Source organism: Cervus elaphus, chromosome 5, assembly GCF_910594005.1.
Source record: "Cervus elaphus chromosome 5, mCerEla1.1, whole genome shotgun sequence".
Classification (NCBI taxonomy): Eukaryota; Metazoa; Chordata; class Mammalia; order Artiodactyla; family Cervidae; genus Cervus; species Cervus elaphus.
The window spans coordinates 94025342-94049774 of record NC_057819.1 but is presented as its reverse complement, the minus strand read 5'-3'; the positions used below and the strand labels follow the sequence as shown (position 1 = coordinate 94049774).

The following is a 24433-nucleotide window of genomic DNA, read 5'->3' as shown; positions in this document are numbered from 1 at the left end:
AGTTGGAGAAGGAAAAGAAAAACTGACCCATTTTAAACCAACTTCTAACCACAGTGACCACAGACATCAAGGATGAGGGTGATCAGTTTTCCAAGAAGAGACTGAGGGGGGAAACCTCCCTCTATGCAGAGGCCCCAGTTATCTTGAAGTTCCTGGAGGGGAAGAAGAGCTAAAGAGAGGGTGAGTGTTCTGTCGTCTTGAGCAGACCAAGAAAGCTGGGAGTGGGAGGGAGGCGTGACTTCAGGGGCTAGAAGCAGAGAACCAGTGTTCTAAAAATAATTCTGTCCCTCTTGCTCAGACCCTGAGCAAAGCCCTGGATGTCACCTCCTGGCTCACAGCATCCTTATTAGTAAGTTAGAGAGAAAATATTTGCCTCCTCCCTAAGGGAACAAAAAAAAAACCCCAAAAAACCCTACAGTGGTACTGAGTAATTCAGCCCCATTTGGGAAGGAAACAGTTTGCTCTGCAAGAGATGGAGCTGCCCTGAAAAGCCTCCAGGCTTCTCCCCTGCTTTGCCATAGCTTGGGGACCCTTTCTCTATTCTTTCTTTCTCCTCTCTGTTTCTTTCTTTTTAAAATTATTTTATTGTTCTTATCGTTATTTTGTTCATTTTTATTTTTTGGCCACATGGTGCGGCATGTGGGATCTTAGTTCCCCAACCAGGAATTGAATCTGTGCCCCTTGCATTGAAAGCACAATCTTAACCACTGGACCACCAGGGAAGTCCTTTCCTCTTTTTTTTTTTTTTTTTTAACTTTTACAAATTTTTTAAAACGAAGCTTTTCTGGAAAAGTTGTAGAAAAATATTACCTACATGACAAATATTTAAGTAGTATGAAAGGGAATACAGTGAAAAAGCGGGGTTCCTTCCTACCCTTAATGTCCTTTCCCTCCAAAGCACTTAGGATTCCCAGTTTCTTCTACATGCTTACAGCGATTTCAATACACAGAGAAAACCGCCTCACTCCTTTCACTGCTGGGCAGTTCTCCAGTGTCAGATATTCCATGATTCACTCACCAGTCCCAAAAGTGCCGCTTCTTACACACTTTATGTCGGCTAAGAGTAGAAGGCATCTCCCTAGCCGTCCACTGCCAACACCTGTGTGTGGAGCGTGCTGTGTGCCGACACAGGGATGGGTGTTAAGATCTGGAGAGAGGCAGAGCCCGTTCCCTGGGGAACCCAGAGCCCAGTGGAGGAGGTGGGCACTTGGGAAAGATCTGAGGGCTCCCACAGGTCTGTGTGTGGCTGGGGTTGGGGAGGGGAGTCCTGGTACTAGTGCTTCTACTGGCTTCAACTTCTCTGCCAAAATGGAAGGTAAACACAGCTGCCTTCCAAACCGCGGCACTGGCGAAAGTGTTTATAATCAGGGGAGGGGATCCCGCAGGAAGGAAGTAAAACCAGAAACCTTGACCCAAAAATATCATGGAGCATACGGTAGTCATGACCCCTGTCAAATCTGGGGGAACAGGGTCTTGTCTAGCAGGGATAGTAGGCTCATAAGGAATGGGAGACCCAGGGCCAGAAAAAAGTGACCAAGGACACACATCACCTGCTTTCAAACGCTGTCTGCCTTGCTCGGGGCATTCCTCTCCCACGCCCCCTGCACACCCCACTGCTGGCACTCCTGAAGGGCTTTCCCACCCCTCCCCTTGGCCTTGCTTCACCTGGATCAGAGACAGCCTCCCCCCGGGGGGCTTCTAGGTAGAACCCTGTGGGGACGAGCCCAGGGCTCACAGTGGCAGCAAATCCCGCCCTGGAGGTGCTGTCCCCACGCATGGCTGACCATGGACCCTGTCACCTAAACTACACCACGTCCCAGGAAAAATAAGCGGGGGTGCTGGGAGGGGGTCCGGACACTGGAGAAAAACAGGGCAGGTGTGGCATGAGCATGGGGAGCAAGACAGGGAAGGCTGTGCGTTAGGAAAGCGAGAGTCTGGATTTGTTGAGGCGAAAGTGGGGCAGCGGAGGCCGCCTGGCGCCTGTGGGACGACACCCACGGGGAGGAGAAGAGGAAGCACCTGTGTAGAGAGTAGATGGCCCATCTGCAACAACTTTTCATGGACTCTTCCAGGGAGGCTGTGAGGAACAAGGGAGAGGTCGCGTCTGTGTAATCCCAGCGGCTTTTTCTGATCGTGCTCCCCGGCCACAGACTAAGAGGGGAGAAGTCTGGCCCGGGCGGTCCAGCGGAGGAGAGAGGGTGGGGGGCAGTGTCCCTCAGGCGGAGAGGCACTGGTGTTACGGCACACGTCAGCCCCTTCCCGCCCGGCACCCGGGGGTGCCCACCGCCCTCGCGATCCCTGTTTTACACACGAGGGAGCCAAAGGCCATAACAGCGGAGAAAAAGGAACTTCTTCGTGTGGGAATAAGCTGGTGCAAACAGTACAGGGTCAGAGCTGGGGTTTCATCCAGGTCCCCTGGTCTAGGTCAGCACCACACCCAAGAAAACAATTCTGAGGTGCTGGGTGGGCGGGACTGGGCAAGAATGGGTATTATGGTCTGGTCTCGAAAGAAGGTCATGAGTGGTCAACAGGTTCCTGAGACTCTGGCATGGTGTTAAAAGGCCACCCTGAGCCGACGTGGAGGACAGACTGGGTGGAGACAAGAGTCTTAGCCGAGGCCTGGGGTCCCAGTCCCCTCCCAGGCCCTCCTCAGAACCACACCTTACACTTGTTACACTCGTTCACACAGTGGCCACACGCAGTGTCCATCTGAAGGGAGGGGCTGCCTGACGTGGGCCTCTCATCCCAGGATTTGACCCAGGGATGAAACTCCCAAATTTACCCGGGAGTCGCCAGCCCCGCTCTGCTTGCAATCCCCACCCTGACGTCTAGGTGGCGCCAGAATCTCACACTGATTCCTCCCAGGTTGGGGCGCCGCCCACGCCCAGGGAAGGTTGTTTCAGCTCGTTCCCTGCAGACTCCAGGTCCACTCAGCCGGATTCTCCCTCCGTTTTTTGGGTTCTGTTCAGTCCAAGTACCGGGTGGGGGGAGCGGGGAGGAAGGGGTTGCACACCTGTAACTGCAGTTTCTTTTCTGCCTTCTACTTGGCTGGGACCCTGGCCTCTGGAAGAAGTAGGCGGGTCAGCCCTTGCCCGCCCATCTCAGCCTCAGGGACATCCCGGAGCAAGTACTGCATCTGTTCTTTTCAACTGTAAAAAATAATTTTACTGAGAAGATAATTTAACATTAAGTTTATTTTTAAGCTTAAGTTTTTTACATTATCAAAGTAATATATTGACATGATTCAACACAATAGGCTCCTGTCGGTTTTCTTCAGATAATTAAAATATTGTTACCAATTCATCCCCTCGCCCAACACCACAGGCACACACGTTTACCAGATCGCCACCCACACGCTCTGTTCTCATGGTGCTTTCCGCTGTAGCTGGTTAACAATGTGGGAAAGTGCTTCATTCATTCATTCATTTCTTCTGCTAGTATTTACCTCGAGCCACTAGGCTGGGCTGTATTGGAGGAACCGGGGACAGCGAGGAATTAATTCCTTCTGGCCCTTTTGGACCGGCGTTCAGCTGAGCTATTCCTGGCTGGGCTCACGTCCCAGCGGTGAAGCCGGACGGAGAGCCAGGGGCTAAGTCCCAGGAAGAAAAATAGGGATGGGGGTGAGGGGAGGTGTCCGTGGTCCAGAGAGATGATTCTGAGAAAGTGATATCGAGCTGAAACCTACACATAAAATTTCGGGAGCTATTGGTTGGGGGAGGAACTACACCTGTGGGTTATGGAGCAGCTCCTCCCCCCGCGAGTTTAAAGAACACGAGGGGTTAGGACTTCTGGCTCCTCAGCCTGCTGCCCACTCCTCCCCGCCCCAGGCTCCCTCTCTACTCAGAGCGCTGGTCCTCTAGGGGGGCGCGTGTGTGAGTGTGTGTGCGTGTGTAGTGGGAGTGGGGGGTCCTTCACTTTCCCCCTCTCCGGCTCCCGGTCCACGCCTCCCCGCTCCCCGCCGCCACTCTCCGGAGCGCCCGCCCACCCAGCCCCCCAGCCCTCCCCATCCCCAGGAGAAAGGCAGAGCGGCGGCAGCGGGGAAATGTGAAGTTTCTGCTGCTCAAAGTGACGCAAAAATTCTTAAAGAGCTCTTTGGCGGCGGATATCTAGAGATCAGACCATGTGAGGGGCCGAGAGTACAAATAACTGCCGCGCCGGCGCCGGAACAGGCAGCGGCGCCCGGGTGCCTCGACGGCGCGAGGGTCGCCCGCTCCGAAGCCCCGGACCAGCCTCCGCGGACTCCCGGCAGGTGGGTCCGCTTTCCTCCTGGCTTTTCAGGCCCACTTCTCTCCAGAACTTCATCCCGCGAGGCGCCCCCACTCCCGGGGGCGGCGCGGGGGGTTTGGGCAGGGCGGGTGCGCGCGGAGTCGGACCAGGGGACTCGGGCGTTCGATACGCTCGGAGCGCTCCTTCCTCCCCGGAGGCCTGGGGGGCGGCCCCAGTTGCCCAGGAGGGTCCTGAGCTTGGAGGTAAAAGCTTGCTTTACTTTCAACCCAGGGCTTCTGTTTGCTCTTCGCTGACCGCCATCGCGTGCAGGGGGCTGTGTGCAGGCATCTCCGCGGGGAGAGCCCTACTGGACACAATGCCTAAATATCTAGAGAAATCTCCGAATGACACTTAAGTGGGACGAGTCTCCGTACGCTTGGGTGGTTTTCGCTCGCAGAGCCGATGCACGCTCAGTCATTCGGAATTCACGTGAAACCCAGAACTCCAGCGAGCTGTACTACACGGTTGAAATGTGTGCCCATCAGTTGCTTGAAAAATGTGTACGTTCAAATTTGTTTTCTCAAAGGCTCTCTGGAGCTAAAGAACACTAAGAAGCACATTTCTTTTTGCCCTGGGTCTTCTGTGTAATGAATTTTTTTTTTTCCCCAGTTGGGGTTCTAAAGATTTCAGAGGGATGGGATTTCTAAGAGTCAGACCTTAAAAAGGCTTCTTCTGTGTTAGTATTTTTATGATCAATTTTGTCCAGAAAAATAAACCAGGTTAATGGATTATTTATGAGCCTGCTAGCTCTCATCATAGGAAGAGGAGATCAAATATTTAATGTGTGTTGCCTTAACACACATTAGACATGGGGAAAATGTCTAAGAAAGCAACATTGGGATTTGTTGCTTAATGAAGTGGAGGGGGCACCATGGGCTCATGGATGTTTGGGTTTGGGGAGCAGAGAAAAACACACAGGTTTTACTTTGTCCGTTAATCGCTTTCCTGTGAAGCCACCGGTGCTTAAAGGTTGAAGTTTTCCTGTCTGCAGACTGCGGTGGGGGTGGCTGTTTCTAGCATGGAGGAGACGGCAGGTTCTTAAGAGGTTTGTGCAAGCTGTTTGGGGCCCAGGTTTTCGTTTTTTTCCCCTGAACCTGAATAGGAGCGAGTTGAAACTGCTTCACAATTAATCAAAAGTCCCCTCAACACCCAAGTAATCCATCTAGGACATTTCAGACCCCGGCACAGATATTCAAACCCATTGCTTTCAGTCTCCTTGCTTAAAAATATTTATACTAGGGGTGAGTGGTGGGGTGGGGGTTTTAAGTTTCAAACTCAAAACATTGAAGTTTTAATGCAATCAACAAAACCTCAGAAATTTCTCTCTGGGGAATTTTTAAAGTTTTCTGAGCATTTTGATGACACTCGGAGAGGCATGTCAAAGGGTCACAAATGGTTGAGGTGACCGTGGAAGGAGGTGCTTGGCTGTGAGTGTTGTCTCTCACAGCGGACTTGCAGAAACATTCTAGATATCCCCCTCCAAAGAGAATCGCAAGTGATGCCAGACAATCAGCCCTTGAGTTACCGTTCTTCTTCATACACTGCAAATGCTATCATTTGGGAGAACAAAGGCAGGGCTGCCTGAAGCAGTTTAATTTGTCCTAATGAATCAACAGGATATGATCATGAGTTGACTTTTTAAGTAAAGATGACTGGGCGGCCAAAGGGAAAACTATACAGTCCTGTTTTGTCAGTTTAAGAAGTTACCTCAGACCTTAATTATTCCCCGTCACAGGTCAACTCCTCTGGGTCTCGAGGCTTTAGCTCTAAGCGAGGGGTGGGGGGCCCTGCATAACCGATGTCCATGTCTCCTCCAGTCACCTCTGCTCACTCTGTGACTGTGACCCTCGCTTCTCTGCTTTAAGCAAACGAGTCTAAATGATGGTGCAAAATGCTTGAGGGCCCGGACAATCTGCCCGGATGTTTCCGTCAGATTAGGGTCCTCTGGGGACCCACAGCTTTCACTCTAAGGCCAAGGCTTTGCACACAGACATGCACAAGTCAAGTCCTGCAGTTCAGCCATGTCCAGCCAACAAGGGCCTGAGATCCCTGACTCCTCGAATCCCGTTTGCAACTCCTCCAGCTAGGGTGTGGGGCAGGAGAAACACGCCCGCCCCTCCCCACACACACCCACGAGCTTGGTGATGTTCCACAGAACAGGCTTGGGAGCGGAACCCAAGGTCTCATAAAGCGCCCTGTTCCTCTCTTCTTGGGTAAGTGATGTGGGGTCCCCTGTTGCTGTGGGGAATCCCACTTCTGGGCTTAACCAGGCAAAGTAGAACCCTAAGGAAAGAAAACTGCCATCCTTCTAGGAAGGAAAGGTGGAAAATAGATGAAACTAGCATATTAAAGAACTCTGGCATAAATGCCTTCCCCTGGTCAGAGGGTGACCAGCTTTTCTAGGGTGGGCACAAGACCCACCGTCGGCCAGCACAGGTCCCCACCTCCCCGCTCCACCATTTACTAGCAGAGCTCATCAAACTGACCTGGGCCCACGTGCAGAAATGATCTGAGTCAAGTCTCGGTGGAGGAGGCATTCCCTCCTGCCTGATCTTTGTCAGCTGTCAGCGCCTGGGAAGTTGAAGGCTTATTTACTGAACATCAGCAGCATCTTTGTAAGCCCGGTGTTTCCCACCCTGTGTCTACTGGGGTAACAAACCCAGTGGAGGTAAGACCTGTGCGAAGTAGTCTGGCTGCCTTATTTTCTTCTTCTCTTTGGCTCTGCTGGAGCTTGGTAGCTGCTCCCTCACTGCCCCAACCCTGGACCAGGGGCATTCAACTGTGGGTATTTAAGCCATTGTGCTCAGCTGTGTACGACTCTTTGCCACCCCACCCACTGTAGCCCATCAGGCTCCTCTGTCCATGCGGTTTCCCGGGAAAGAATACACTAGAGTAGGTTGCCATTTCCTACTGCAGGGGATCTTCCCGACTCAGAGGTCAAACCCAGGTCTCCTGCATTGCAGGCAGATTCTTTACCGTCTGAGCCACCAGGGAAGCTTATCTTTCTCTTGAAAGTGAAAGTGTTACTTGCCAGTTATGCCACACTCTTTGCTACCCCGTGGACTGTAGCCCACCAGGCTTCTCTGTTCATGGGATACCTCCAGGCAAGCATACTAGAGTGGGTAACCATTCCCTTCTCCAGGGATCTTCCCAACTCAGGGATCGAACCCAGGTATCCCACATTGTAGGTGGATTTTTTTTTTTTTTTTTTACCGACTGAGCCACCAGGGAAGCCCCAGCGGTGCCCGGGATAGCTGAGTGTAGTATTTAAGCCATAGAATTTTCTAAAAGCCAGGACAGGATAGCTCTCCATTAACTCCCCAGACAGAGTGAGAGAGAAACCCCAGCGACATGGAGACAGGAAGACGTTGTCCCAGGGCCAGCTTGATGGCCAGCGTCCCCAGGCACTGACATGGGGCAAGTGGCATGGGGAAGGTCTCCAGGGATCCTGAGGTCCAGGTCTTTGTGTCATTATCTGCGGTTGGAAGGGAAGGGGTGGGGATGTGACAAGGCCAGTGGCAGACCTGGAGAGCTGCTCGTGTGCTCTGGGCGAATCCCGAGCTGGAGGCTGGTGGGTGGGCTCAGGGAGAGGGAGCCCGTCACTGGGCCTTTGCCTCCTTGTGCTGTGTGGTCTTTCTGGGCTATTCAAGGAAAAAGAAGATTGTACTTTGCTAGGGAAGCTGCTGCAAGAAAATAAACATTTTTCCCCCCTCTAAGGGATTCCCTAGAATCAGGGAAGGGCAGAGTTGGAAGGGGACTTGTTGACAATCTGCTCCAAGTCCTCTGTGGCTTGTTCAAGTTCACCATAGCCCTAAGGACCTAGCCAGGCCTTAAACTTGAGTCTCCTGCACTTTTCTCTCCACTGGGTGTGTTGTTAACGGCTAATTGAGTTAGCTGGCTCTTTTCCTTGTTTCAGAGGAGAGGAGCTGGGGCAGGAAGGAAAGAGAGAGGGGGGAGAGAGAGGAGATTCGCTATTCCAGGCCGCGGTGAGCTTTGACCGACTGGAGGTTTCTCAGCCCGTCCCAGGTCTAGAATTCTTTTTCTCCCCTCAGTGTTTTATACTGAAAAATTTCAACTGAAAAGTTGGAGGAATGGTCCCCTGAAGCTTCACCCAGATTCACCACATTTTGCCACTTTTGTGCCTGTACTTTCTTTCTAATTAGACACATATCCAAGTTTTACATATTTAACACATATAATTTGATACTTTCTGTATAAAATGTAATTAATGAAATGATTATACTACATATATAATTTTATTGTTGAACCTGTGAAAATTTGCAGACATCCAAATATTTCACCCCAAGTGCCTTTTTTTTTTTGAGATATTCTGCACTTTATTATAAAATAAGCCTTGTGTAAGATCATTTTGCCCAACTGTAGGCTAATGTAGGTATTCTGAGTGCATTTTAGGCCAGCTAGGCTAAGCTGTAATGGTTGGTCACTTAGGTGTATTAAATGCATTTTTTTTCACCCCTGAATTCTTCAGCTTGTGTTTCCTAAGCACAAGGACATTCTCATACATAACCAGAGCCCCGTTGTTATCACATCTGGAAAACTTAACATTGATAAAATATTTTTATATAATGTACAGTCCATATTCAAATTTCCTCCACCATCTCAGTGATGTATGTTTTAGCTTAGAGCATTACTTTTTGAGACCATCAACTCCTAGGGATGAGGAGCAACCTCTTGCCCTGGTCTCAGTGCATCTGAGAATCAGATCGATTCTGTGTCACGATGAACTGATTCTTTGTGAATATCCCCGAACCATGTGTGTGACACGTTGTAAAACACATTTCAGAACTTGTAGGAGCTCAGGCACCTTCAGGCAACATTACCCAAATCACGAACCACTTGTGGCTCTAGGGCACCCCTGTGCCCTGCTCCACTCTGTTGCCAGACCCCATCTGTCCCCTCACTTAGGTCTCCCCCGCCCCCCACCCAGAGAAATGGCCCCAGTTCCGCCTTCCTCTCATATTCACTCACATTGTATTTAATTCCCCTTCCAATCGCTTTCTCCTCCCCTTCTCTCTTCCACCGGCTGCCACAGGTAAATCCGCCCTTGTTTCATAACACCCTGTCCCTGGGGCTGGTTTTCTCTTGCTCTCTCCCTTGAATTCCTTTGTGGGTCTAATCCTGTCTGTTTCACACAAAAATAGTTTAGTAATACACCTGTCTTAAGGAAAAGAAAACTCTTGTGTTTGGAAATGCTCCCATGTGTTTTTGAAAGCTTGATTTCTACTTATGGCATAAATTGCATTGTAACAATAAGAGGATTTAGAAGGTATAAGTGATACTCCTCATTCTGCCTAATCGAACACGTCACCTGTTGGAGTTCCCCAAGTCTCTTTCCTGGCCTTGTCCACACCAAAACAGATGGCAGCCCCAGAATGAAAGCTTTCTGCAAAAAGTTGCAAGTTGTGTAGTTAAATGTATTAAATGATCTGTGACCTCAACCTGTAAAGGCACTTCCACAGATTCTATACACGAGTCTCTCTACCTCCTTATACTTCTCTCCTTAAATTTAGTTTCCCTTAGGAACCAGAAAGAATGTTAAACAACTTCTAATGAATTTGTCATCTCCCATCTCCTTTTGTAGTACTGAACAATGCTGTATTTTATAGCTTACATTTTAGGTGTTTTAGTATCTTTTGGTTAAACTAGGGTTTTGTAAACTAGCTTAGGAGGTTAACCACCATTTGCAACATTTCTTTCCGTGGGTTGAAAATACACTGCAAGTTCCAAACCAGCAATTGACAAATGAGGGTTTGGAACACAAACCTTTGATGGGCATGCCTGCTGGTACTTGTTCAAGGTCTAAAAGCACAACCTGGTCTCCTCTTTAATCCTAGACATGCCAGTCTTTTCCAGTCCAGAGTTCACTACAGTTGTTGTTGTGATGGTCCTTTCTCCACCCCAGAGATGCTCAGCAGATCTTCCTGATGGGTGAGGAGTGAGGAAGGGCAAACCACCCTGAGGATAGGACCCGGGAAGAAAGAGGAGAGGCTCACTTGAGCCTCACACCTGCCAGCATGGCCGGAGCCCAGGAAACCCGAAATAGATCCATAGACCCTCTAGGCTGGGAGTGTGCACACACCTGGTCAGCAGGTATTTGAGGCCAAAATGTATAAGCCATGGCCCCTGCTTTCTAGGGGATGCAAAGCAACTGGACACACAAGGATAATAAATGATGCTTGATAATCAGTGAGGAATGACAGATGAGATCATCTTGGGCTAGGGTGGTAAGAGAAAGCTACATGGAGGAAGTGGATAGAAACTTAAGCCAGGCCTGGAGAACACAGGATAATTAGAGGCAGCGAAAGGGCGGGGTCGGGGATGTACTGGGCATGCTCAGTGGCCCATCTGCCGTAATAACCTGGGTACTTGCTAACGATGCAGCACCCACATGGATCTCTCTATTAGGATCTCTGAGCAAGTAGCCCAGGAATCTCCTGTTACAAGTTTCCTAATGACTCCAAGCCACTGATGGAGAAGGAGCAGGAACAGGTGAGGGCCTGTGGAAGGGGATGGAGTCCACAGCTTCTGGCTCAGGGCGCCCGCCTGTGCTGCAGGCAGCGAATCACTGAAGCATGTGGGCTCCAGGTTCCTTCCCTGGGGTGAGAAGTAGAAAAGCAGAATGGGTTGTGTATTTGTGATGGCAGAGTGGTTGTCAGCTCACTGTCATGTGCTAGATGCTGAGTTAAGCATTTGTCATACTTTTATTCAATTCCCACAATAGCCTTTAGGGAGCAGGAATTTTAATGGTCTGTTTTCACACATGAGCAAAGGGAAGATCAGAGAGGTTAAGTAACCCACCCAAAGTCACACAGCCGGTCAATGCTAGGTCTGGGACTCCAGTACGGGTCTGTGCGACAGGAGAGCCCTGGGTTGTGGACACACAGATGTTAAATGATACCTCAGGAAGGTGGTTAGTCTAGCTTTCCTGTTCATGTTCACTGCAGGAGGGCTATTTCTCCCTATGCATGCCAGATCCATTTCGTTTTTATTAAACGATTAATTATACTTTTGCCCAGCCTCTGGAGTGATCTCAACCCCAACACAAATGGCTAATCCTCTCAATTTTATCCTCTGTGTGGAGGGAAGCTTGAAGCTATCCTTCCCCAAGGAAAGTTCTGGGCGGAGACCCTTTTTCCTTTCTCATGGTATCTGGCCCAGACGGCCCTGAGGATTGTAGCCTATTTAATTCCTCTCCAAAAAATTAAACTGTCTCTTATAAGGCAGTCTTTGGGTAAGGAGATGACTGTGATAGTCATTTCTATCCCTTACATCCAAACCACAAGAAGATTTTCTCTACTCGGTCTGTTCAGACCATGAAGTCTTTCTACATTGTTCGAAAGGTGAGCTGGAGTCCCAGTGGCTTATGACCTAAGACACCGCACCCCTCAGAGAACTCCGCAGCCTCTTCAACAGATACGAAAACAAGCCTGCATCTTGCACTGTGGAGACATAAACCAGAAGCAGCAAAAACCCAGGGTCCCGTGACAGAAGCAGCGCGTGCAATAGCAACAAAAGGAAGACCATTAAAACCCAAGGACAACCTGAAGCTAAAAACGCAAGGTATCTGAACGTGCTGCATCCAGTCAGCAGAAACCTCGGTTTAAGCAGGTCGGATGGCAGCACTTGAAAACAGCACTGGCCTCTCCCTCGTTCCACATGCTGATCAGATTTGGCCTTCTCCCATGGCCTCCATGAAGGCAAGACCAGGCCTGCCTTGTCTGAAGGAGCCTTAGGTATAGTAGGCGGGCCGTATGTGTCTACTGAATTAGGGCCAGGCCGTGGCAGCGGGCCAGGCTCAGTCTTGACTGAACATATATAGGCATATATGTTTGCTGTGTTTAGTAAATATATATGTTTAGTGTTTACTACGTTATAGGCAGAGTATAACCCTATACTGTGTTACAGGCCTCTGCAACTTCTATCATCCTTGGTGTCTTGGGAACTTCAACTCCCTCTGAATAGAGAGTACAAATTACAAAGGTTATAGAGCCTATAATTAATCTTATCTCAGCGGTAAACCCATAATTCATGCTGGTTTTGGTGGGGGGCTAGGGGGGCATTGTTTTCATGTATTTGGTGTTTTTTTTTGGAAAATGAAAGTGAGTGTCCCGAGAAATGAATTCACTTCGATCTGGACACGTGAAGTCAAAGTACAAAATTTCTGTAGTGTTTCTGCTTAGAATGCGCTGAGGGGGGGGTCAAACAGACAAGTAGGGTCATGGGCATCTCCAGAGGGCTGGGTGGTTTCATGACTCATTTGTAATTATCTGCTTGTTCAGTTGCTGGTTCCCCTGGCTACAGAGACCGAGCTTGTGGAAAGAGGAATGAGATGTGATGGGGAGAAGTTGAAATAGAAACAGTTCTTTTTACTAGGGGCGGGGAGGTGGGGTGAGTTAGCCCACCCCCTGGGCTGGGAGGAAGCGCAGCTGTAAACAGAAGGTCTTGGCCTCCTGTAACCTGCCCCCCCATGTGGCCCCTCGTGTACACGGTCGCGGGGCAGCAGGGGTGGGTCCTGGGCATCAGGCCTTGTCCCACCGTGGAGCTGGGTGACCCACCCACAGCCCATCACCTGCTCAGCCTGGGAAACGGTACACATCCCAGATGTACATGAAGGCTTCTGGGGCTGTTTCTGGCCGCAGGGAATCTCATGTCTGCCAGGAGGAGGTCACAGCTGTAACAGTGACCTCTTTTGCAGTCTCTCTACCCCGCAGGATAAAAATACCTTTAAAAAAAAAAGAAAAGAAAGCTTTCAAGAGAGCGTTCTTAGAAACCAACCTTCTTAACATCTTTTCCTTCTATGTTCCTGGGCTGGCTCACTCTCAACCACTGCTATCTGCTGGTCTCAGGGGGAGAAGCTGGTCAGTGCTCTGCAGAACCAGGCAAGTGGGAAAGGAGTCTGGTTTCACAGGCAGCATCCTGGAGGCAGAAGGGGGCCCAGGTCCCACCATCTCTCTGCTCCTGGCCGACAGATTAGTCCCTGGGAGGGGGTTCCTTCTGAAAGGTAGAGGAGTGAGTTGAAGAGGAGATGAGCGTCACCTTCCTGTTTGGTGGCTTCGTGTGGCTGTAACTTATCTTCTTGCACCCCGGGGTCTTTGATTGGGGTGGGAGAACCCTGGAAAGCAGAGCTGGGTAGGGAGACACCACCCTCAGGGGAGAGGCAACTTCAAGTCATGACTGGGCTACAGGACCTTCTGAATAGGTTTTCTTACATGGGCCATTTCAGCTGTTAATAAAACTTTTTTTTTTTTTTAATGCTGAGGGATATTTCAGGAAAATAAGACATTGTAATGCACAGCGACAATAGTCTGGTGTATTACTCTTTTAGGAGTTGCTCATAACGGTTGCCAAGAAATCGGGATCCTTGGGGGCTGGACCCCAGAGCACCCTGAAGAACATACATTGCCACCCTCTGCCCCCAAGGTTCACCAGCCCATGCACATTCTCCAACTTCCTGCAGAGGGCCCCAAGGGAGGAAGTAAATAAAGTCTAGAACAACACAGGACTCCTGAGCAGGAGGGTGACAGAACCACTGGATGACTAAACGGTTATTCCCCCGCTAACGTGTTCCTCCCAGATGGGTGACGTTTTCCTCCTAGAGAGCGTGGTGGACATGCTGGAGGAAGGCTGGGTGATGCAGTTGATCTTTGAGCTTCAATTTTAAATGAGAGGAAAGTTGCAGCCTTACAGGCTGGGAAGACATCCCTACAGAAAATTTTGGGTAAAATTTTGAAGATGGAGAAAGGAAGACCTGGGTCATGGGCAAGATCTGTCAGCTGGGTGCCGTCTGACCATCCGCACCTGGCAAAGCTCTTTATCTCTGCCATCTGGTCTGCAGGTTCTTCAGTGTTTAATGTAGAAAACATGTCATTGAGAGAGGCCAGAGGCAAGTACAGAGGCCTTCTCCAAATAACACAACCAGAGACTGCCACGTTCAACTGTGTATTTAAATATATTGACATCTTATCATCTCTCTCCAAAAAAAAAACCCAAGAAACTTAAAAATCCCTTAGCCTGGTGAATGCTTCCTTATGGTGGATGAGAGGATGTATGCTTATTTTAGAAGTCCATCTAGTCTAGTTGAGGTCCTGGGGAAGGTGGGGTGGGTGGGGGTGATGGGGAAGGCTGGACAGAGGCATCAAGGTAAGCAGAATGGGTTTTTATCTAGATCACTCTTTGTCAGAAATTCATTTCCTTCTATAGGTCACGTTTGCCTCCTTGAGCTGAGGATAGAGTTGGGGGTGGGAGCCAGTTAGATCGAGTAGAGCCCAGGACACCTACACCCCACACCTCCTATATACCCACACCCTCGCTATATAGAGCTGGTTTCTCTCTTGTTGCTCTAATATTTTTGGCATCAGTAAGTCAATGCCTTTAACATTTTTGTTATCTACTTTACAGAAGGAGACTACACAGTCAGCAAGGAACTCTAATTACTTGCAGCCCCTGTGTTCATTTCTAATCCTTACCAATATCCATGTGCATAGTCATCAGTGTGAAGCGGCTACTCTGTGTTCTAATTTTTCACTTTTGTTTGTCTCTACATGTCCACATGTAGATAGTTATAGTCACTGAAAGCCCCACCAGGGTAAGAGACATTCACTGCCATTTTTACAAAATCCCAGTTCCTAGTCAATCTCCGACTGTTGAATTGAAAAGATTCGTATCAGACCTTTGCAGTTACGAACAGCGGTAGCAGTCATCCCTAGACACCTTTTCCTAGAAAGGTATAATGTGATTTGAATTAAGCCGAAACATGTTTCAACTGCAAACTGTTTCAGAGTTTGAAAAGTTCAAGCCTGGAAGGTCAAAGTTAGCTGGAAGGTCCTGGCTTCTTACTACTTTATAACCGGCATAGGTTTAAAGTCCAAAAGGGCTCAGATTTCTACCCCAAGTAGAAATCTCAGGGAGTTGAGCTGACTTCCCTGCACCCTGGCCCACAGCAGTGACATAAAGGCGTGGCAGCCCCGAGGCACATGGGGACAGACACTGGCCACACTGGCATCCGTAACCTCCGTGCTCCTCTCTCTGGCTCTTCTGGCGTGAAGGAGAGGTGACCCTGCCTGCCCACTGTCACAAAATAACAAGTGGATTAGCCCCAAGAGGTGCTGGGAGTGGCAAGAAGAATGAATGGTGAGCAGCAGTGCCATTTAAGACTCAGTCAGACTTGCAGAGGCATGATGGGAATGCAGAAAGGTGAGGCACAGATGGACTGGACGCAGCGAGAGGCAGCTCAGACCTGCCCAGAGGTTTCTGAGAGCTGGGCTCCTGGAAGAGTGAAGAAGTCTGCACTAAGGAGCTAGAGGTGCCTAACAAAGGGTGGCCTTTTTACCTCTCTCCTATGCTCCAAATCACACCTGTAGCTGACATATGAAATATACTTTCAAGTGTTCAGTTTAAATGATGGAGAGGGCTATCCTTATCTATTTGCTGCCAGAAACTGCTTCTTTGTTACTTTTTTCCCAGCACAGCATCCAAGACAAAGTTAAGTGTTCTGTGAAGCTTTGTGGGAGCTTTGTTTTTGAGTCCCCAGTAAACTCTGGGGTGGGGTTCCAGTCCCTCAGTTGAAGTCAACACTTTGTTCTTAATAGAGCTTACGAAAAACCTGGGTTATTTGCTATCTACTTTTGTTTGCCTTATTTTTTTTTCTTTTTTAAATTACTCAGTTGTGATTTGATACCTAGCATGGGTTGAAAAATGTTGATTTTATTGACTCTTATGTAGCAAATAGGATATCTCTCGTTTAACAGATGGCTTTGTAATCTCATTACCTGATATAGTTCAAGATGTATGATGAGTTACCAAAGACAAGTAAAACACCCAATTCTGTTCTCCTTTTGCTTTTCCAACAGAGCTCTCAGTCCCACTGATATAAAGTTCTGAGGAGATCCACAGATCTGAGCACCAAGAATTCAGGTCGGTCCTTGGCACATGGGCGTCAGCATCACCTCCTAGCCAGCAGGATGGAGACCACCCCGTTAAATTCCCAGAAGGAGCTGTCAGCGTATAAGGATGGAGAAGATTGTCAGGAAAATGGGGTTCTACAGAAGGGTGTCCCTGCCCCTGGGGATAGGGCAGAGTCCGGCCAGATCTCCAATGGGTACTCAGCAGTTCCGAACCCTGGCGCGGAAGACGACACTCAGCACTCCATCCCGGCTGCCACCACCACCCTGGTGGCTGAGGTTCATTCCGCAGGGCGGGAGACCTGGAGCAAGAAGGTGGATTTCCTCCTTTCTGTCATTGGCTATGCTGTGGACCTGGGCAACGTCTGGCGCTTTCCCTACATTTGTTACCAGAACGGAGGGGGTCAGTATCGTGGGCTGTGGGCAGAGGCTCTGACCCAGGGGTGGTCTGTAGGTCCTCTTGGGAGGCCAGAAGATAGATCATGTCTTTCCTAATTTGTTTAACTGATACGAGTCTGGAAACATGGTTACTTAGACTTTCAAGCTAGTCTGTGTGGGCCTGTGTGTGTGCTAAGTTGCTTTAGTTGTGTCCAACTCTTTGCAACCCCATGGACTGGAGCCAAGCAGGCCCCTCTGTGTGTGGGATTCTGCAGGCAAGAATACTGGCGTGGTTGCCATGCCCTCCTCCAGGGGATCTTCCCGACCCAGGGATCAAACCCACATCTCTTGGCATCTCCTGCATTGGCAGGTGGGTTCTTTACCACTAGTGCCACCTGGGAAGCCCCCAGGCTAGTCTAAGAGAAAACAAATCTCCAGTAAACCAAAACTGTAAATCTAGGCATGTCTGCGGCTCCCTGGGTCATGAAGTTGAATGAAAGCTCCCCTGAAGCTGACCTCACCAGATTTTCAGCATCGTTAGCGCTCCATCTGTGAAGAGCCCCTCCTCTCATGCCTGCGTTACATAAGTCGTGCTCTCCGCCAAGCAGACGTGAGGGAATGAGCACCAGCCCTGTGCTGAGTTCCTTCATTCCTGCTGACTGGTTTTGCTCACAAGAGTCAAGAGGTGTTAGATCTGTGAAGGAAGTTGGGAAGTGGCTCCAGGGTCCCACACCCTCCTGGACCTTTGAACCTGTGTGAGCTCAGGGCATAGGCTCAGGTCCAGAGTCTAAAGTCACAGTCTGGGTGAGATCTGTAGCTGAACCCAGCCACATTAATGCCAACCCCAACCCATATATGGACATGCCTTATATCTCCTACAAGAGTGTTAGATTTTTCAGGAGAGATGATTTCTTGTTCCTCCTTCTATTCCTGATGCCTCCAGAGCAGTTTATAGATTATCAAAACTAGCAGCTGACTGTAGGCATGGATGTGGGAGCCCCAGAGAGCAGAGCAGGGTGATGGAATTAGTAGGTATGGGGCCTCTGTTTTGACAGTGGACTTGCTATCAGAACAGGAAAAGGACCAGAAATGAGAATCAGATCAGTCAATGTTTGACAGGGACTCTGGTAACAGATTTAGGAGGGCAATTAAAATGAGGTTGGAGGGGTAGTTCTTTTGGGTCCTCTCATTTCCTCTATGACCAGACACAGAGTTGCCTGGATTTGCTGCATCTTTTAAGGACCTGGGTCCATTACCTGCAATGGCCATTCCAGCACGGGGGGCTTTGGGAAGCCCAGTCCTCCTAGCCTGGGAGGAGTGGAAGTTGGAATCATCTTATCTCCAGCTTGGGAGGACTCACCTTTAGCCTGAGGATTATATAAGGGGCTGGGTCACCGTTGATGTTTCCCCTACACTCAGTCCCTATGTGAAACCAGTCAAGCAAACCCTTTGGACAGATGCCACCGTGAGAGCACAACGTGGTTCTTGTTCTCAGGCCAGGTTTACCCAGTGTGACTGTAAGGCGAGTGAGACCTTTCTGAGTTGCATAGATTTCAGGTTTCTGGGTTCAGAATATTTCACGGGAGGGAAAGTTCTCAGGGAAAATCACAGCCAGCCCACCCTTTGGGCTGAAACTCAGGCTGCAGGTGAGCAATCCCCAGTGTGGTGTTTCCAGGTCTCGTGTCAGCCACGAGAGCTGGCAGACACCAGCATCTCCAGTGAGGTGCAGTTCTGCACTTTTTCATCCTGTAGTGACCTACCTGCCTGTTCCAGCCACACCCACCAATCTGGCTCAAGAGGGAGCATTCTGGCTCCATGGAACGATGGAAATATAACCAAACATCAATAATCAAGAGTCTGTGGAGAAGGAAATGGCAACCCACTCCAGTATTCTTGCCTGGAGAATCCCATGGACGGAGGAGCCTGGTGGGCTACAGTCCATGGGGGTCCCAAAGAGTCTGATACGACTGAGCGACTTCACTTTCACTTTCAACCCTCAGCTGAGAAGACTTTCAGCTCTTGTGTTTGCTATTCATTTCTTGAGTGCTCAAAGACCTGTGACCATATTTTTTTTTAAGTTGTCTGTTTTCTAATTGCATCACTTTACACACTGTTGTCTAATAATATGTGGTATTTAGAATGCCTTCTGAATTATTTTGAGCAGCCATTGCCTGTATTTTCTTAGCACCTCCTTGGTTTTCTTACGTGAACTCATCTGACAGGGAAATGCAGCTTTTTTGTTTGCCCTCTCTGCATACTGGACCGTCTGAGTCAGTGTTCTAACTAATTCCTGATGGTCTCTGAGCTACTGTTCTGCCAGACTCAGTAGTTATGTGCTTCAAGAATTTTGGGGTAGAATTGGTCCTATTAGGAGACTCTTGGTGTCACCTTTGTTATCTTAAAAGCTGGTCCCTTTGCTGAGGCTCTTAATTTTTCGAAAACTTGATGCTATTTCAGCTGAAAAAAATTGGCAAGGCTATATAAAAAATTGAGGGAAGCCACTTAAGAAATTGAAAAGTAATCGAAACAACACTGGGTAGTTGTGACTTTCAGTTCTGTATCAGTTGAATTTTTGTGCTCTTTTCCCTGTGTACGTGGTGGTTCTATTTTTCTCCAATAAAACTTTAATTTAAAAAAAAAAAAGTCTGGAGCCAGGATACAGATGAACAAAAAGAGCAATTCAGTGATCGTGGACTATGACAGCTGTTGAACAGTTTGTCACAGGAGATCTGTTCCAGGGTCCCAAGCACTGGTCCATGTACTGGCTGCTTCAGAATCACCTGGGGAGCTTAAAAGAAAACTCTGTCATACCCATACCTGAAGCTTTTGCTGTAGGAGGTCAGGGTGGGTGTCCGCTTTTAAGCTTACCCGTGAGTCTGATGTGTAGGCTGGGTTTGGGAATCTCAGTTCTCAACCCTCATCTTCTAGTAGAGGAAATAGAGGCCCAGAGAAGGGTCCTTCTGACAGTTAGCCGTGGAGCTGGTCCCAGTTGCCTGTTCTGTTGACTCCTAGACCCAGCTTCCTTCCCACGTACTCTCTGCCGCCACCCAAACCTCACTTCTCTGTGGAGGTCTGTCCATGACTTCCGGCAAAGCCCTGAGACGGGAGCAGTGTGTGGGCCCCTCGGGACAGGGTGGCTTCTTGGCTCTGGAGCATCAGATGGCTCTGCACGTCCAGGTCATCTGGGCTGTCCTGGACACTTGTGGGCAGGGAGTGAAACTGTCTTTCCTCTGCCTCAGGGGCGTTCCTTCTCCCCTACACTATCATGGCCATTTTTGGGGGGATCCCGCTCTTCTACATGGAACTCGCACTGGGGCAGTACCACCGAAATGGATGCATTTCCATATGGACGAAAATCTGCCCAATTTTCAAAGGTAAGAGAAAGGCTTGGGTGGTTGGGTGGGTGAGTGGGTCCACCAAGGAAGTGATGATTTCCATCACTGGGTGGGAGCCGGGGACCTCCTGGAATCAGACCTCAGGTATCCCTAGGAGATAACCTGAGCAGTTAAGGTTTTGACAGCTTAATTTGTATGAGACTACTAAAGCAAAATAGAATAATTGGCAATGAAAAGTAAACTAAACAGGGCAGCCTGGATGGGAGGTGAGTTTGGGGGAGAATGGATGCAGGTATCCATGTGGTTAAGTCCCTTTGCTCACTGAGTCCCTCTGCTCTCCACCCGAAACTGTCACGTTGTTTATTGGCTATATTCTGGTATAATATAAAAAGTTTAAAAAATAATAATTCCAATTTAAAAAGCAAATAGGAAAAAACCATTAATAGCACACATACACATTTTCTATAACATGTGATCTTGTAAGTACAAATTAGGAATTTACCACATGGCCACTTTGCCACCGTGTCCCAGTGTTCAGGGGATGAAATGAATGGCAGCCCCACCTTTCCCATGCCCGGGCTGCCGTGCCTCACTGCCAGCTGCCCTTGAACCTGGGCCTCCCTCGCCCTCTCGCCCAGGGATAGGTTACGCCATCTGCCTCATCGCCTTCTACATCGCCTCCTACTACAACACCATCATGGCCTGGGCCCTCTACTACCTCATCTCCTCCTTCACGGAGCAGCTGCCCTGGACCAGCTGCAAGAACTCCTGGAACACTGGCAACTGCACCAACTACTTCTCTGAGGATAACATCACCTGGATGCTCCACTCAACATCCCCTGCAGAAGAATTTTACACGTAAGTGCATGTAAGTGAGGGGGTGGCCTGTTAGGGGCAGGCCACACCCCTGGGCCTTGGCTTCTCGGGAGGCCCGTGGGGACCAGGGGCTCTTCACCTCTTGGCTGATGGTTTATTTTTTAATTGGAGGAAAACTGCTTCGCAGTGTTCTGTCGGTTTCTGTTGTACAATGCAAAGCAGCCATCATTATACGGACGCCACCTACCCCTTGAGCCTCCCTCCCCTCCCTACTGATGGATTTCAGAGAGACGCTGTCGGGGAAGGGGAGTACATGTGGGTGAGGGGGTTGGAAGAGACTACCTTGAGTATTCCACAGTCTGGTCTGTGCTGTACCCCTCTTTTCTGTTGTGCCCAGGCTGGTCCCTACCTTCACATTCCAAAATTACTCCCCTGCATCAAAACTGCTCTTCTTCCTGGGCCCTCCTCTCAGCCAGCTGTCATGGAAGCAAAACCTCCCATGACCTCTGTAGTTTGAAACTACTCAGGAGTTTCTGGTTTCATGTGTTCACGTGGATCTACCCTTTGGGAGAAGATGCCTGGAATAGGGAGTTTGCTTTAGTGCTGGAATTTCAGGCATGGGGAAGGGGCCCCCTGCCCACACATACAAATCCTCGTGCACCAAAAAGCCAGTCGTGTTAGTCACTGGTTGGGTCCCTGCCCAGGAGGGAGAGGCCTGATGTCTGCCTCTGGGCCGAGTGCTCCTCCCAGGGTCGGTTGGCTTGAGTGCCCTGTTCTCTCCTTCAGGATGGCCAGAGCCCCTCCCAGCTCTCCCTGAAGCTTGGTGGCCACTTGGTCCTTGCAGTGCAGTTTCTGTCTTTCCTCTTGGCCACCACCTAGGTATCACATACTGTGTGTGTACTCAGGTTGCGGCTCAGACCCCATCACAGGCCCTCCTTTTTCTCCTGCAGGCGGCACGTCCTGCAGATCCACCAGTCGAAGGGGCTCCAGGACCTGGGGGGCCTCAGTTGGCAACTTGTCCTGTGCATCATGTTCATCTTCACCATTATCTACTTTAGCATCTGGAAAGGTGTTAAAACATCTGGCAAGGTGAGGAGGACCCTGGCTGCAGATCCAGAGTCTGCCAAGGGCCCCTGGAGGATCTCAAACTCAGAACTCAGTAGCCTGGACAGCCACAGACAGGGGGACGTCGTTTCCTTTACACAGAACCCATTCCGTGATTCTCAATTTCTCAACCAAATCTTTTAGAAACTTCTAGAAATGGGTCAATCCCAAGAACTAGTTATATGACTTTTTTTAAATTCCTTTAATCCACTGGTAGTGTCATAACTCGTGGCAATACACTGGTGTACAACCAGTACATACACTGGTTCCTTTATTGTCTCCTGCTGGGCGTTTTCCCCACTTTACAGACGGGAAATGGGTTTAGAGGCGGTACCCGCAAACAGGAAATCAGATCCCTGTCTCATTCTAAAGGCTGTGATCTTTCTGCCACACCACCGTGCCTCCTACAATTACAGAAAAAACAAGGTAGATCTCCTTTCTTGAAGGTTTTTAAGAATAAGACACCAGCATTCATGTGGTGATAACCTGTGTTTCCTTCCTTACAGGTGGTTTGGGTGACAGCCACCTTCCCTTACATCATTCTTTTGATCCTGCTGGTGAGGGGGGCCACCCTCCCTGGAGCCTGGAGGGGAGTTCTCTTCTATTTGAAACCCAACTGGCAGAAACTCCTAGAGACAGGGGTAAGATAATGAGGAAAGTAGTGTGCACTTGTCTTTCTTTATACTAACTGAAGCTAGTCCTAGGACCATAGGAACAACTAAAATTTGGGTTCAGTGGTTAAGTCTGCAGTGATGTTTTAAAGCGGAAAAAAGCATGAAAAGTACAGTTGAGGCCACGGCATTGGTTTATGCCTAAATGACAGGCAATCATATTGGTCTGCACTTGGTATGTGGCCATCCTACCAGGAACTCTGAGAGCCTGTTTTCTGTCTCAGCACATAGCCACGTGGAGGCACAAGGGCGCTGGCCCAGCGATGGCCTGGGTCTCGGCCCCGACCTTTGCCTCTGCTCTATTCCAGGTGTGGGTGGATGCGGCCGCCCAGATCTTCTTCTCTCTCGGCCCTGGCTTTGGGGTCCTACTGGCTTTTGCGAGCTACAACAAATTCCACAACAACTGTTACCAGTGAGTATCTGGGGCTGCCCCAAGCAAGGCGTGGAAGCAGAATGAGCATAAGTAGCCTGGAGGAAGGGGATCAAACTGATGGCCTCACACCTGGCCAGGCTCAGGCCATGTTGACTCTCTGACCCTCAGGGGTACTACAGGTGCCTGGCCAATCCACTCATGGCCAGAGCACCCACCCAGAACACAACCTCACCCAGGCCACTCAGGAGATGAGAGAGGCCCCAGACTTTTGTTTTGTGAGATTCTGTCTTTTTCAAGAAAATTAAATTCTGAAGCAGGTTTACAAAAATTGCAACATATGTTAATTGTTTAGATTTGACCTGTTAATATTTAGCAACAAAAATTGTGATGTGATAATTTATACACACACACACACACACACACACACGAAAACAGTAACAATTGTGCTATTCTGACCAACACAGAATGCTATGATTTATGTGAAAATCTCATTTCAGAAATTTAACAAAACAGGTAATATTGCACCAATTATGATTTAAATATCACTTATCATCTTTAGAGTTAATTTTGTCTTAACAGCCTATCACAGATGATAATATTCAGTAATCTGTGCAATTCATAAGACAATTACAGAATTTTTTTAAAGGAGTTTACATGCACCCTAAGCAATGTGACCTTGCATTGGGACATCAGCCTGAAGTTATATTATGATGAGGTCCTCTTTTAAAAGTATCAGGATGTCTTTGTGGCACTCTTACAACCTCATTTACAAATAATGTCAAAAGTCTAAATCTGAGGTCTTCTCAAGTGTGAGGCCAAGGCCCCCACTCTAGCTCAGGCCGTTTCAGAATAAGGCTTGTTTGAAGTCCAGCAGTCTGTGCTCTGCTGCTTTATAGGACCATCTCTTGAAACCACTCCTGACCTGCTGCTCTCCCCATGCCGTGCATGGTGATAACAGCAGCTTGTGCTTCGAGGTGATGCAACCTGGCTAAGAGGCTGCACCCTGGGAGGAGACAGGCTTGAAGTCCCTGTGAGCTCAGCCCATTCATCCTTGTCATCCTGGAGACAGATTCTCCTCAGACTCCAGACTTAGAAATGTCTCAGTCCGTTGGGTTTTCTGCTCCAGAGACGCCCTGGTGACCAGTGCGGTGAATTGCATGACGAGCTTCGTTTCAGGATTTGTCATCTTCACGGTGCTGGGGTATATGGCTGAGATGAGGAAAGAAGATGTGTCTGAGGTGGCCAAAGATGCAGGTAGGGACCTTGGATTCTGTTTGGGTTACTTGCTCCCACTGAACTGCTTTGCTGCTCTTTGGATCTTTACAAATACCTTAACTTTTGCATTATTTGTAACAGTTCCTCTTAAATTTTTCAAAGGTTTTAGAGATCTAAACCCTTTCCATGTGTTCAGGCCATAGTGGGGAATGGGACAGCTCCCTTGGGGCCTAGCACTAAGGCCTTGATACACTGTGGGCTTGAGAATATGACTTGGATGATGGCTGTTAAAACTAGTGGGTCTGGGTCCTGTGATGGGCCCAAGTCTAGTAAGCAAATGATTACCAGTCCTTC

General features: G+C 49.1%; 1 protein-coding gene across 1 annotated transcript in view; it reads left to right on the top strand.

Annotated features, from left to right (window-relative positions):
- Window positions 1-3532: 3532 nt before the first annotated feature.
- Window positions 3533-24433, top strand: part of SLC6A4 (solute carrier family 6 member 4) — a 34183-nt gene continuing 13282 nt past the window's right edge. The window contains exons 1-8 of the mRNA XM_043903288.1: window positions 3533-4249; window positions 16137-16590; window positions 19805-19939; window positions 20539-20758; window positions 21667-21805; window positions 22327-22461; window positions 22800-22903; window positions 23991-24118. Coding sequence (XP_043759223.1) covers window positions 16248-16590; window positions 19805-19939; window positions 20539-20758; window positions 21667-21805; window positions 22327-22461; window positions 22800-22903; window positions 23991-24118 — 1204 coding nt within the window. The 5' untranslated portion in view covers window positions 3533-4249; window positions 16137-16247. The remainder of the gene's footprint in view (window positions 4250-16136; window positions 16591-19804; window positions 19940-20538; window positions 20759-21666; window positions 21806-22326; window positions 22462-22799; window positions 22904-23990; window positions 24119-24433) is intronic.